The 15,571-nt window shown below is 41.5% G+C and overlaps 1 protein-coding gene across 6 annotated transcripts in view; it reads left to right on the top strand.

Annotated features, from left to right (window-relative positions):
* LOC124805382 (transcription factor SPT20 homolog) overlaps positions 1-14,637 on the top strand; it is a 309,909-nt gene extending 295,272 nt beyond the window's left edge. For 5 of the 6 annotated variants that reach the window (XM_047265939.1, XM_047265940.1, XM_047265941.1 and 2 more), the window contains one exon: positions 13,482-14,637. In XM_047265939.1, the coding sequence (XP_047121895.1) occupies positions 13,482-13,999 (518 nt within the window). In that variant the 3' untranslated portion in view covers positions 14,000-14,637. The remainder of the gene's footprint in view (positions 1-13,481) is intronic. The other variant, XR_007017452.1, reaches the window with a different exon arrangement.
* Positions 14,638-15,571: the final 934 nt, after the last annotated feature.

The raw sequence follows: 15,571 nt of genomic DNA, 5'->3' as shown, positions 1-15,571 counted from the left end.
TTCTACCATCCAGCCACAGAGGAGCATTCCCCTTGTAGCTCAGTACCACCTAGTACTGAAGTAACTGAATTACATTCTCCGGCAGCGTTTTGACTACCTCTAGCTGTGTTCTAAAATGAGGAATGTCCTGCTGACTATCCTTCCCACCACTCCCACAACACCACAACGGTATTCTGCCATCCATCGAACCTAGACAATACACCATCCCTACACAACCCCTGCTCTTAACCCCTTACTTCATGGATCATATCCCTGTAATAGACCTAGATGCAAGACCTGTCCCATACATCCTCCCACCACCACCTACTCCAGTCTGATCACAAACATCACCTTTCCCATCAAAGGTGGGGCTGCCTGTGAAACTAGTCATGTGATCTACAAGCTAAACTGCAACCACAGTGCTGCATTCTATGTCAGCATGACAACCAACAAGCTGTCTAAGCTGTCTATCCACATGAATAGCCACCGACAAACTATGGCCAAGAAACAACTGGACCAACCTGTTGCTGAGCACGATGCCCAAAGTGACATTCTTCATTTCAGTGACTGCTTCACAGCCTGTGCCATATGGATCCTTCCCATCAACATCTGCTTTTGAAATCCGCAGTTGGGACTCTCCCTGCAGTATAACATATGTTCCCGTAACCCTCCTGGCCTAAACTTTCGTTAGTCATTGTCCTCACCTGCCTAACACCTTCCATGTTCCCATTCCAGCACTACACACCCCTCTATTCCACTGACACACCCAGTCTTTTTACTTCTCTCCTTTTCTGTTACCCACACCCTTCCCCCTGCCCTCCGTCTAACCTCCCGACTGCACCTAGCTGCCCTATCCTCTCTCCACCTCTTCCCTGCGTGCTCCCCAGCTACGCTTCACTGTCCCCACCTCTACCCCCCATTCCCTCCCCCTTTCCACCCCCATCTCCTCCTTACCCTCATCCATTGTGCACTGCTGCTGCTCATAGCCTGGCTTCAGCTACCAGAGACAGTGGTCGTGTGTGTGTGTGTGTGTGTGTGTGTGTGTGTGTGCGCGCACTGCTGCTGCTGCTGCTGCTGCTCATAGCCTGGCTTCAGCTGCCAGAGACAGTGGTCGTGTGTGTGTGTGTGTGTGTGTGTGTGTGTGTGTGTGTGTGTGTGTTTGACAAAGGCCTTATTGGCCGAAAGCTTATTTTGTGACATTCTTTTTGTTGTGCCTATCTGCAACTCAGCATCTTCGCTATATGGTGAGTAGCAACTGTCCTTTTCATAATATTGTTTACAATCCATCCGGGAATCTCTTACTGACGCACCTAATTTTTATGACTGATGTAGGTGTTCATTTGAATGTGATCACTCCTAAGGCAATGATGAAAACATAATAGTTTGTCACACGGGCTGCAACAAATGAACACTACAGTTTCACAGTCACACAGTTTCTGTGTGCTCTGTAAAAATATGTTTTTTTTGTTTTGGAAGTTGCATTCCATTTTGGAAGTGTTAACTCTTGAATTCCTTTGTTGTAACATAGTTTACAACCGTTTATTATTTGTTTACATTTCTGTGAGATGTCTATGTGGTATCTCATCTGCTGTCACTATTCATCACATTTACTTGTGATTGTAATGTATTCTTACCACATGACTCATGTTCTATAACCAATGTGTAGTATGACAACAGCCAAGACTGCAGAAAAAGAGCAATCATTTCAGTGACTGGACGGACAATTCATTATGTGGGAAAATAAATAAATAAATGGCACGATGGAGTTTTGAACATGGCTCACCCACTTGGCAGTCCAATACTATGACCACTTACCCACTATGCTGTTGCTGTTTCAGGCAGCTCTTTTTCACACTTCTTGTTCTTGGACCGTTCACTGTTTCTATTTTTCTTTTTCTCCTCCCTCCATAGTACAGTACACCTTTTTCCTGTTTTCATGCCTAATCAGTGTTCAGTTTTTGATGAGCTGGCCATCTTACCACTAAATCTGAGGTGAGTGCAATGGCAAGTTTCCCTTGTAAGATGCTAGGTCTCACGTCTGAGACCTGTGTTGCACTACATGGTATCTTATACAGACTGTTGAACTGTCCACAACTGACACAAAACAAGTACATTGAATGCTCTTATACGTCATACAATTTTTGTTTCGTAATTCCGTAAATTCTGGGGAGGGGGGTGATGAGCTCTGACACCAAGTTCAGTCATGTCTCGGATGTGTGTGATCGGGTTCAGATCTGGGGAGTTGGGAGCTGGCACATCAACTATAACTTGCCACTGTGTTCCTTAAACCACTCCAGCACATTACTGGCCTTGTGACATGGCGCATTATCTTGTTGAAAAATGCCACTGCCGTCAGGAAACATTATCGTCATGAATGCGTGTATGTGGTCTGCAATCAGTGTAAGGTATTCCTTGGCTGTCATGGTGGCTTGCATGAGCTCCACTAGATGCATGGATGCCCACATGAATGTTCCCCAGAGCATAATGGACCCACCACCAGCTTGTCTCCATCCTGCAGTACAGTGTCAAGGAGCCGTTCCCCTAGAAGATGATGGATTCCCACTCTCCCATTGGCATGATGAAGAAGGTGTTGGGATTCTGCCAGCATCCAATGCCAATGGTCTCGTGCCCATTTTAGTCGTAACTGTCGATGTTGTGATGTTGACATTGGCACATGCATGGGTCATTGAGTGCAGAGGTCCGTCATTAGGAGTGTTTGCTGCACTGTGTGTTCAGACACACTTCTAATCTGCCCAGCATTAAAGTCTGATGTTAGTTCTGCCACAGTTTACTGCCAGTCCTGTTCTACCAGTCCGCCCAGCCCACAATGCCCAACATCTGTAATGAGGAGTGGCCATCTAACCCCGGTGATGTCTGGATGTGGTTTCTCCTTGGTTTCGCCATGTGTTGAAGACATCACAGCACTCCTCAAACACCCGACAACAAGAGCAGTTTCTGAAATTCTCATGCCAAACCTCTAGGTCATCACAATCTGCCCTCGGTCAAACTTGAATAGATCATGCACCTTCCCCATTCTACACACAGGCAGCACGCTCACTGATACTACATGCACTGTCCATATGTCTGACTAGCAGTTATTCCTCGCCAGGTGACCCTGCTATTGCCTGGATGGGTTCATATCGACAGTATGTCAGTGGTCATAATGTTCTTGCTGATCAGTGTATATTGGTGTTTCCACTGGATTGAACACATGTGAATTGAAAGTTGATGACTGTAAATCCTCTTCACAGGTGGCTCACAAGAGCTGTAGATGGTTATTCTCAATACACATTTATCTGGGAACAACCTGTGATTCCTTAGCATCCAACCATACCAGAAGCAGTTGATACAAAGTTGTTGGTCCAGCTGTTTCAGGTGTCACCACTGTTAGAAGTTACATTGCACACTTGAATGGAAACTGTTGTTATGTAACTCAAACAAACATCCAGTTTACACTTCACCCAATTGAAGCGGCATTCTGTAGTCAAGCCTTGGTCCATCCCTACAATTTTTATGCATGACACTTCCTCCCACGACCAAATTAATTATTTCTTGATGCATCTAGTGGTCTCCTATCCCTGCCTTTAGTCAAGCTGTCCAATAATTCTCTTTTCTCTGCAGTTTAATTCCATATTTCTTCATTAATTATTCAATCTGCCCATATAATCTTCAGCATTCTTTTATTTCACACTATATTTCAGAGGGTTTCTAGTCTCTTCTTGTGTATACTGTTTATCGTCCACATAAGGCAAGACACCCAACAAATACTTTCAGAAAAGACTTTATTAAACTTAAAAATTTATATTCAGTGCTAAGAAATTTCTCTTTCAGAAGTCCTGTTTGTAGTATTTTGTGTTTTATATCTACTCTACATCAGCCATTGTCAGTTATTTTGCTTCCGAAACAACCGTAATCATCTATTGACTGTAGTACCTCATTTCCTAATGCAATTTACTCAGCATCACCTGGTTTAATTTGATTACACTTCATTATCCTTGTTTTATCCATCACTCAATGAAGCCATTTGCTGTGTGTAACAGAATTACAATGGAACTGGCCAGCCTCAAAGTTTTTATTGAACTTGAGTACTTTTCAGATTTCTCCTTGATTTCCTATACTGCTTGTTCGCACAGATTGAATAATGTGGAGGGTCAGCTGCTGTACTGCCACAATCTCTTTTGAATTTCTTTCATGTCATTTAACTCTGGTTTCTGTGCAAGTTGTAGATAGCCTTATCACCAGCATAAGGCTGTCATTGAGTTAGAGATTAGTACCTCATAAGGTACACCACATACACTGAGGCAACAAAAGTCATGGGATGCATCCTAATATCATGTCTGATCTTTCAGAGATGGTGCAGCAGTTTGATGTGGCATGGTCTCTACAAGTTGTTGGAAGTCCCCTACAGAAATATTGAGCCATGCTGCCCCTATAGCCATCAATAATTGCGAAAGTGTTGTGAGTGCAGAATGTTCTGCATGAACTGATCTTTCATTATGTCCCATAAATGTTCAATGGGATTCATATTGGGTGATGTGGGTGGCCAAATCATTTGCTTGAATTATCCAGAATGTTCTTTGAACCAATCATGAAAAGTCGTGGCCCAGTGACATGACATTACTGTTTGGGAACACGAAGTCCATGAATGGCTGCAAATGGTATCCAAGTAGCTGAACATAACCACTTCCGGTCAATGATTGGTTCAGTTGGACCAGAGGATCCAGTTCATTGCATGTAAACACAACCCACACCATTATGGAGCCACCACCAGCTTCCACAGTGCCTTGTTGACAACTTGGGTCCATGGCTTGTGGGGTCTGCACCACACTCGAACCTTACCATCAGCTCTTACCAACTGAAATGGGGCTCATCTGACTAGGCTGTGGTTTTCCAGTTGTCTAGCATCGAACCAATATTGTAAAGAGCCCAGGAGAGGCACTGCATGTGATGATGTACCATTAGCAAAAGCATTTGCATCGGTCGTCTGCTGCCATACCCCATTAACGCGAAGTTTTGCCGCAGTGTCCTAAAGGATACATTCGTTGTATGTCCCACGTTGATTACTGTGATTATTGATTGCAGTTTTGCCTGTCTGCTAGTACTGAGAACTCTACACTCTGTTAGCACTGAGAATTCTACGCAAATGCCACTGGTCTTGGTCATTAAGTGAAGGCCGTCGATTACTGCATTGTCTGTGGTGAGAGGTAATGCCTGAAATGTGATGTTCTCGACACTCTCTTGACACTGTGGATCTTAGAATATTGAATTTCCTAAGGATTTCCAAAATGGAATGTACCATGCACCCACCTCCAACTACCCCTCCACAACCAGAGTCTGTTAATTCCTGTTGTGCGGCCGTAATCGTGTTGGAAACCTCTTCACATGAATCATCTGACTACAAATGACAGTTCTACCAATGCACTGATCACTATCCCATAACTATTGTCATCTCTGTGTATGATTCCAGTGGTATCCTGTAACAGAACATGCCACCAAAGTGTCTTCCTTTAATCCGATCTGATGCAGATCCCAAACACTCAAACAATACCCAACAATGGGTCACACTAGTGTCCTATATGTGTCTCCTTTACAAATGAATCATACTTTCCTAAAATTCTCCCAAAAATCGAAGTTGATCATTTGCAGTCCTTATATGCTCATTCTATTTCATATTGGTTTGCAGGGTTACACCTAGATATTGAACCAGCGTGACTGTGTCAAGTAGCACACTACTAATTCTGTATTCGTACATTATTGGTTTGTTTTTCCTACTCATCTGCATTAAATGACATTTAGAGCTATCAGCCATTCATCGCATCAACTAGAAATTTTGTCCAAGTTATCATGTATCTTCCTTCAGTCACTTGACTACGACACCTTCCCATACTCCACAGCATCACCAGCAAACAGCCACAGACTGCTACTTACACTGTCCACTATATCTATCATTTTTGTATATGCAGGGTGGTCCATTGATCATGACCGGGCCAAATATCTCACAAAATAAGCATCAAATGAAAAAACTACAAAGAATGAAACTCGTCTAGCTTGAAGGGGGAAACCAGATGGCGCTATGCTTGGCCCCGCTAGATGGCACTGCCATAGGTCAAACGGATATCAACTGTGTCTTTTTAAAATAGGAACCCTCATTTTTTATTACATATTCGTGTAGTACATAAAAAAATATGAATGTTTTAGTTGGACCACTTTTGTCGCTTTGTGATAGATGGCGCTGTACTAGTCACAAACATATGGCTCACAATTTTAGACGAACAGTTGGTAACAGGTAGGTTTTTTTAAATTAAAATACAGAACGTAGGTACGTTTGAACATTTTATTTCGGTTGTTCTAATGTGATACTTTTGTGAACGTATCATTCCTGAGAACACATGCTGTTACAACGTGATTACCTGGAAATACCATATTAATGCAATAAATGCTCAAAATTATGTCCATCAACCTCAATGCATTTGGCAATATGTGTAACGACATTCCTCTCAACAGCGAGTAGTTTGCCTTCCGTAATGTTCGCACATGCATTGACAATGCGCTGACACATGTTGTCAGGCATTGTCAGTGGATCACGATAGCAAATATCCTTCAACTTTCCCCACAGAAAGAAATCCGGGGATGTCAGATCCGGTGAACGTGTGGGCCATGGTATGGTGCTTCGACGACCAATCCACCTGTCATGAAATATGCTATTCAATACCGCTTCAACCACACACGAGCTATGTGCCAGACATCCATCATGTTGGAAGTACATCGCTATTCTGTCATGCAGTGAGACATCTTGTAGTAACATGGGTAGAACATTACATAGGAAATCAGCATACATTGCACCATTTAGATTGCCATCGATAAAATGGAGGCCAATTATTTTTCCTCCCATAATGCTGCACCATACATTAACCTGCCAAGGTCGCTGAGGTTCCACTTGTCGCAGCCATCGTGAATTTGCCATTGCCCAATAGTGCATATTATGCCGGTTTACATTACCGCTGTTGGTGAATGACGCTTTGTCGCTAAATAGAACGTGTGTAAAAAATCTGTCATCGTCCCGTAATTTCTCTTGTGCCCAATGGCAGAACTGTACATGACATTCAAAGTCATCGCCATGCAATTCCTGCTGCATAGAAATATGGTGCAGGTGCAATCGATGTTGATGTAAATCTTCAGGTTTTGGTGGCTCACTCTGAAGATGGCTGGATGGTATACAGCTGAAATATTAGAAGAAGAAGGAGATTTCTTGTGGCTGCACACCCGAAACTTAATGGAACAGATGTTGATGTAGCATTCTCAACACCGACGTTTCTGAGATTCCCGATTCTCACGCAATTTGTCTGCTACTGATGTGCGGATTAGCCGTGTCAACAGCTAAAATACCTACTTCGGCATCATCATTTGTTGCAGATTGTGGTTGACATTTCACGTGTGGCTGAATACTTCCTGTTTCCTTAAATAACGTAACTATCCGGCGAACGGTCCGGTCACTTCCATGATGTCGTTCAGGATACTTAGAAGTATACATAGCACACGCCCGTTGGGCATTTTGACCACAGTAGCCATACATCAACACGATATCAGCCTTTTCCGCGGTTGGTAAACGGTCCATTTTAACATGGGTAATGTATCATGAAGCAAATACCGTCCGCACTGGCGGAATGTTACGTGATACCACGTACTTATACGTTTGTGACTATTACAGTAACATCTATCACAAAGCGAAAAAAGTGGTCCAACTAAAACATTCATATTTCTTTTTGCACTACACGAATATGTAATAAAAAATGGGGGTTCTTATTTTAAAAAATGCAGTTGATATCCGTTTGACCTATGGCAGCACCATCTAGTGGGCCAACCATAGTGCCATCTGGTTTCCCCCTTCAAGCTAGACGAGTTTCATTCTTTGTAGTTTTTTCGTTTGATGCTTATTTTGTGAGATATTTGGCCCGGTCATGATCAATGGACCGTCCTGTAGAATATAACACCAGTCCTATCACATTTCCCCTGGGGAACTCCAGTTTATATCCTTGTCTCTGACAAATACTCACCGTCGCGGACAACGTACTGGGTTCTGTTACTTTGAGACATGCACATACCTGGAAAAACTATTCCAAATGCTTGTACTGTCATTAACAGTCAACAGTGTGTCACCATGTTAAATACTTCATGGAGATCGAGGAATATGGTATCTGCCTGTTACCCTACATCCATGTTTCACACGATCTCATGTGAGAAAGGGGCAAGCTGAATTCTGCAGGAGTGATGCTTCCTAAAACTGTGGCTGATTTGTGGACAGAAGCTTTTCCCTCTCAAAGGAATTTATTATATTTGAATTGAGAATATGTTCAAGGATTTTGCAGCAAACTAATGTTAATGATATTGTTCTGTAATTTTGCGAGTCTGTTCTTTTACCTTTTTTATATACAGGAGTAACCTGCACTTTTTTCCAGTCACTTGGGAGTTTGTGTTGAGCGAGAGGTTTGCAATAAATGCAAGCAAACTAAGTAAGGAGCTAATGCTGTCGAGTACTCTTCTTAAAACCAAATTGGGATTCCATCAGGACTTGGCAATTTATTTAATTTCAACCCTTTCAGTTGTTTCTTCACACTGACAATGCTTATTACTGTCCTCCAAAAAGGAGTCTGTGTGATGGTCAAATGATGGTATGCTTGTACAATTCTCCTGCGTAAACGATTTCTTAAATGCAAAATTTAGGTAAAATGTCAGCTTTACTTATGTTGTCTTCTACTTCCACACCAGACTTGTTAACAAGTGACGATGCCAAACTAGTCAACAAGTGACTGGATAGAAGTCGTAGACCTACTTAGCAATTTTATATAGGATCAGAATTTTCTGAGGTTCTTGGTCAGATCTGTTGCTAAGGTATGACAGTGGTAGTTGTTGTAAGCTTCGTGCATTGATCTTTTTAGAGATGCACAAATTTCTATTAACTTTTGCTTGTTGTCATTTGCTTGTTCTCTTTTTGAACCAAGAGTGCAACAGCCTTTGCTTCTTCAGCATTTTTTGAATTTAATTGTTAAATGACGGTGAGTCTTTTCCATCCTTAATCTACTTACTCAGCACATGTGAAAGCAGCTGTGTGATCTACCAACTTAGCAGCAACCACTTTGCCAAATTCTCCTGTGTCAGTTCTAAACAAATAGGAAAATTAGTAGGGTGGTTTTAATGCTTCAAGTGTTCTAAGTAGTCTCCTCCTCCTTTAGTACAACACCCAGAACGATCATACAACCATTTGAAACTGTCATAAAATCACTGTTTGGGACATTGGTCAACTTGTAAATCAATAAAATGAGTATGTTACAACTGGCATCCTACTGAAACTAGTCAATTTGGTTGGAGTGACAGACTGTCTGGACTATTTGTAGTGTAGCCCGAGGTCTTGGTGATAATTTGATTGTGAGTCGGCAGAACCAACGGATGTCAATAAAGGTTGTAACAGATTGACCTATAGTGTAGACTAATGTTTATGTTCGTGCTGTATTTAATCGGTCAGTTTCAGTCGAATGCTAGTGTTAAGGTACTCATTTCAGTTGCTCATATTCAACTCACTTGACACATTTGCAGTTTCTTTTGCCATGGCAAACCATCACAGAGCCATTCTGCATCTTGTCATTTTGTGGTAAGTTCATATTGATAACACCAAGTCTTGTCACCCAAGATGATTTTTTCCAGAGAAGAATTCTCTGCAGTTTTCATTTCAGTCAAGTCATAGCATGTGTTTGTGTGGTGTTGATTTTGTATGGGAGTCAAGGTGTGCGGGACAGACTTTGCACACACATTTCTCTTCTTTAAAATATTCTGGAGAATGCCTTGAATACTTGATTTAGAGATGTTATGTTCGTTGCTCTATTGCAGTTTGTGAAACAAGTACGTTAGCACACCACAGCTGCGTGGCCAACACTTAATGCTTGTCTGACTGGTTGGATGCAAGTCTGTTAGTTGTTAGTTCAAGCTACACTGATGTTAAAAAAGGTACTGGGAGAAGTAAAGCTGTGAGGACGGGGCGTGAGTCGTGCTTGGGTAGCTCAGTTGGTAAAGCACTTGCCTGCAAAAGGCAAAGGTCCCGAGTTCGAGTCTCAGTCCGGCACACAGTTTTAATCTGCCAGGAAGAGTCATATCAGCGCACACTCCGCTGTACAGTGAAAATCTCATTCTACACTGATGTTGCTTGTAAGCAAGGAATAAAATCAGACATGGAACTTTTTGGATGGACAATGTGTGTTGGCTGTCAAAAGGAATGGTCACTGCCAAACTGTGACAAAGACACAGCTGAACCACCCAGCTGCTGAGTGTGGCACCCAGTTTGATGTGCTTGACTTGGACTGCTTCACAACCAGTGTCATCTGGATTCTCCCCACCAACTCCAGCTTTTCTGAACTTTTCAGGTGGAAACTCTCCCTGCAACATATCTTTCATTCCCACAACCCTCATGGGCTCAACCTTTGCTAGTCCCTGTCCTCCACCTGCGTCCCCTTCCAACCATGCACACACCTTCTATCCTGCCAGCACGCCTGCATAATTCTTTCTCTTCCTCTTCTCTCCCCTTTTCCTCCTCCCTCCAGCAAGGTGTCCGTATGTTGCAGCAGCCTCTGTCCTGTCCCCACCATGTCTGTGCACACTCCCGCAGGCACTGCACACTCTTTCCTGCATCCCTACACTGCTAGTACTCCCCTCCCTGCCCCACACATTTGTATCCCCTTTACCCACACCAGCAAACATTGTTGCTAACCTCAGACCTTAGTCACAATGAGGCTTTAGTATCTGGAAATGACAAGAGCTGGCTTTGTGTGTGTGTGTGTGTGTGTGTGTGTGTGTGTGTGTGTGTGTGTTTGTTTGTTTTTGGAGAGGGGGGCTGGCTTTCTTTTATTTTGTCTATGCCTGATGAAAGATTAGTGTGACAGCTGATAAATATATAGTAGTCTTCTTTCAGTATACCTGTCTGTCACTAATACCTCCTCTATTTGGTGAGTGGTATCTATCCTTTTCGCATTGTTACTCCATCTGGGAGTTTTGATAGTTTTATTTTGCTTTAATTTCTGGGTGTTCCCAATAGGTGGTAGTAACTGCCTGCCACATGGGGTAGCCATGTGGTCTGAGGCGTCTTGTCACAGTTCGCGCAGTTACCCCCATCGGAGGTTCGAGTCCTCCCTCGGGCATGGTGTGTATGTCGCCCTTAGTGTAAGTTATTTTAAGTTTGATTAAGCAGTGTGTAAGCTTAGGCTTGATGACCTCAGCAATTTGGTCCCATAAGATCTTACCACAAATTTCCAGTAACTGCCTGGATAAAACTGTTTACTGTATTGTCAAAATGTTTCCAGGAAAGGAAGGTAACTTCTGTTTCTTTATATTAATTTTGGACTAGAGTGTGTTTAGAATATGCTGTTACATGCTAATATAGCCTAAAGTATTGAATAACTGGTTTGGTTTCTTGAAGTTTTCTCGATGGACATAATGTTCTATCATTACACCAAAAAGATGTTGGAATAGCACGAGTGATTGTTTATTTCAGCACAACAGTATTGCAGTGTATGTTTTCTGGTGTCACTGGATGCGTGTTTGGCAACACCCTATCCTTTCTCGTTGCAGTGGCATTATTTTCATAAATTTTAAGTGTTTAATATTTCTTTTTCTGAGTATTACAAATACTTCAGTTGTTTTCTAGTCTAAATGGAATTCACTTTGAACATGTCCATGAGTTTGGTGAATCACATTAATTTTTAAATTTCATTCAATGCATTCACCACAAATAGCAACATTTCATTCATAGAGTCTAAGTTCAGGACCGACAAAGTTAAATTATGACAGATCGCATGTATTAGGTATCTGTTCTAATTCTGGATGTTTCAAACCCATCCTAATCAGTGGCAGGTTACTCATTTCTAGCATAAGATAGACAGCATAGGAATGTATCCAGGCACACAAACACATTAAATTTTACTCCAGGCTGGAGAGGCATTTGAACATGCCTCACTTCATTACCAGACTGTATCAGATAACAAGGTCTGAACTTCTATTTTGTTTTGAGCATTTTACTTTTAGAGATAATTTTATAATATAGTCGCAGAAATTTTTTGGTAATCTTGTACCATCTACAAATATGAGGGTTGTCCGTAAAATAAGGATCTGCAGCTGCGAGGAATGCAGTTACGCAGAAACCGGTAACACTGGCATGTAGCTTGTTTTTCGCTCTCCCATTTCCCATCTCGACGAGCTGTCTGCAATGCTCAGTCTTGGCTTGGCAGCCATTAGAGATGGAGCTCCCACTCACATTTCATGTGAATTTCCTCTGTGATTCATTTTTTGTATGCAAAAAGGACTGTGCCGGTGGGCATTCATTCCCAACTGTGTGAAGTCTACGGAGAATGTGTAAGAGTATACAACATGTGCTCAAATGGTGAAGAGAATTCAGAGACAGAAGTACAAATGTCCAAGATGAACAGCATTCTGGACAGCCATTGGTTTCAGATGAAATGATTGTTAAAGTGGAAGAAGCAATGCTGAAAGGTCGAAGGGAGCTCTGTGAGGTGATCCCTGTTGTCAGCATGAACAGCATTGACAAAGTTTTGGCAGACCATTTAGGATATGCTGTGGTTTGTGCAAGGTGAGTCCTGGGAATGTTTACAGAAGACCACCAACAGAAATGTGTGAAAGACACAGTGAATTTCTTCAGGCCTACACAAATGATGGCGAGAAATTCTTGGACACTATTGTCACCGGCTACGAGACCTGGCTCCACTGTACAACACTGGAAGTGAAACAGCAATCCCATCAGTGGAAACAGCCAGCATCACAGAAGCCGCGGAAGTTTAAAGAAACACTGTCTGCTGGCAAAGTGATGGCGAACATGTTTTGGGACAGGAAGGGGTTATTGTGCGAATGCCTGCATGCCTGTACAACAATCAATGCAGACCACTACTGTGAAGCATTGAAGGAGCTTCGCCACACAATCCAAAACAGAGGCATTCTCACAAAGGTAGTGCATTTCCATCAGGACAACACTCGTCTGCACATCGCCTGTGTCACAACAAATTTGGATGGGATACTGTCACACACCCGCTCTACAGCCCAAACATAGCCCCCAAGTGACTTCCATCTCTTCCTGAATCAAAGAAATGCCTGGTTGGGGCGCATTCCACAACCAGAGAGGAGCCGAAAGAAGAGTTTTTATGGTGCGGTGGGAGAGTTTTGTGAAGCAAACGTACAGAAGATGGTACACTGCATGCAAAAATGCATTTATCTCAGTGGTAATTAAGTGAAAAAAATTGGTAAAAGTTTAAGCTTTGCGCACTGCATTATTCAGTGCCAATAAAAACGTTTTTCATAGTGAAAAATAATTAGGAACCTTATTTTATGGACAGCCTTCAAACGAAATTTTTATGAAGTTGTTAAAAATTTTAATTTTATGTCTTGTTTCATGTAGAGATATAATTCAGAGGAAATGCTATCATTAAAGTATTATATGTTTCAACACCTAGGTTATGAAGAGGACCAAGAAACACCTGAGGCAAGTGCAGAACATAATACTGCTTCCAGTGGTAACAACAACAGCGACAACAATGCTGTTACCAGTAGCTCCACAAGTGGCGGCAATAGTAGTAGCAGCAGTAGTAGTACTACTAGTGCTAATAATAGTACTACTATTCCAGTTCAGCTGACCTCCACTTCAGCTACCAGTCGTACGGAATATCACAGAAGAAGTGGAGGCAGTGATCGTACAGAACAGAGAGACCGCACAGACAGAAGCACTGGGAATAGTGGTGCAGAAAGACCTTCATTCAACCATTATTCTTCCAAGCCTCAGATGTATAATGCTAGCTTGCCATTTCATGTGCATGGAATCAACATGTACACTTCTCCCCCTCCTCCACCCCAGCCATCACAACCTCAGCAAACACCTCCACCACCCCCACCACCACCTCCCAACCCATATGGACCATATTATAGCCCGCAGAGTCAGTACCAGTATGCTCCATATTGGATGATGCCCCAGTAACACAAATATTTCCCGGCTGTCAGGCACTCTTCATATATTGCACAGTGATAATACATGTATGTTTGTGTAAGTAAAATAATTTACTATGGAAATAGATTTACTTAAGTGTTGGAAGTAATTTCACATTATATTACATGTCAAAGGTATTAATGTAATTGTTTGGAGCTCAGTTATCTACTTTGTGCAGCAGCAGCAGTAGATAGTGTAAATGAAAAATATTTGTGCATATATGTTGTTAGCAATTTGAATTGTATTCTGTATGTGAAGGCCTTCAGATAATTTGTTGTACATTGTGTTGTAGCAATAGACATTTAATGTACATTTTACAAGTTAAGTATTAAAAATTGCCATGCTCCTTCTGATTTCAGAATGCTATGAGATTTAAAACCTTGTGACACTGCCATCCAATTGGATGCTTATAATGAAACAAGTAGACAGCGTTATGTTATGGACACCACAAGAATTAAAGCAGTGTGTAAGTGTTTGTGTTATCCCACAGTTACTTCGAGTGTGTGTTTCCTGTACCTCTTTGCTGTTTGATATCACTTTCCCCACACCCTTAAGCTACCGTGATATTTGTATAGACACCAATTATCGAACTATCATATGATGACAATTGCAGCATTATGATATTTGAATTTATATAATTTTTATCTTTTTTTTTTTTTTTTTTCAAAAAAAGAGTCATTGTAATAGTATTCTTTAGTTCAACTTGGATAAAGTCTTGGTGTGAACTGTCCAGTTCATCTTTTTTGTTCTGCCATGAGTGCTCTTTGTTATTACAATATTTGTTAAAGAAAAATACATTAAAATGCATTTACCAAAGCAATGAGTTTACTTCTTTATTGCAACACCTTAATAAAAATTACAATTATGAGTATAACTAGCTGAGTTTCCGGGTGTCTGTTGCTCGGCTCCTCTTTAATTGTTAAGTAGCAGAGTACTCACTTATATAATTATATTATACATGAAATTTTGATAGATGTTGAGTATATTACTCTAAAATATTAGTGATTTTGAGCTACAGTATAAAATATGGAATGCAGCATTTTACTTATTTCAGGCTTTCCTTCCAGTTGCATTCTGATGACTTCTTTAGAAATAGAGAAGTGTCTAAACATCAGCTTTGATTATAAATGTGATGACAGTACGTTCCAATGATACAATAAAATGTAGCCATTATGTTCATGTGGAAATAGCCTTACATCATTGTGACATTTTTAAATGCCTTTGACCTATAAACAAAAGTAATTTGTTTGGTTGTTCTGTTTCCTTTTCATTATGAAATGTTTAAAATTAATTCAGTGTACAAGAGCATTTGATAATGGAAATAAGTGGATATCCTGTTCCTCCCCCCCCCCCCCCCCCCCCCTTCCAATTTAACACGATCAAAGCCATTCAGAACCATATTCTTGTTCTCCCACCAAGGAAACATCCTGGGTAGTATTGAGAAATGAACCTAGGTCCTCTGCACAGCAGTCATATGTGCTGCCTACTCAGCTACAAAAGTGGACTGATGGTGTAGAAGAGAAACTTAATTGAGTGGAGCAGATGAGTAAGAGAGAGAAAGAC

This window comes from Schistocerca piceifrons, chromosome 7 (assembly GCF_021461385.2).
Source record: "Schistocerca piceifrons isolate TAMUIC-IGC-003096 chromosome 7, iqSchPice1.1, whole genome shotgun sequence".
NCBI lineage: Eukaryota > Metazoa > Arthropoda > Insecta > Orthoptera > Acrididae > Schistocerca > Schistocerca piceifrons.
The sequence above is the reverse complement of the archived record's forward strand: the minus strand, read 5'-3'. Positions and strand labels throughout refer to the sequence as shown.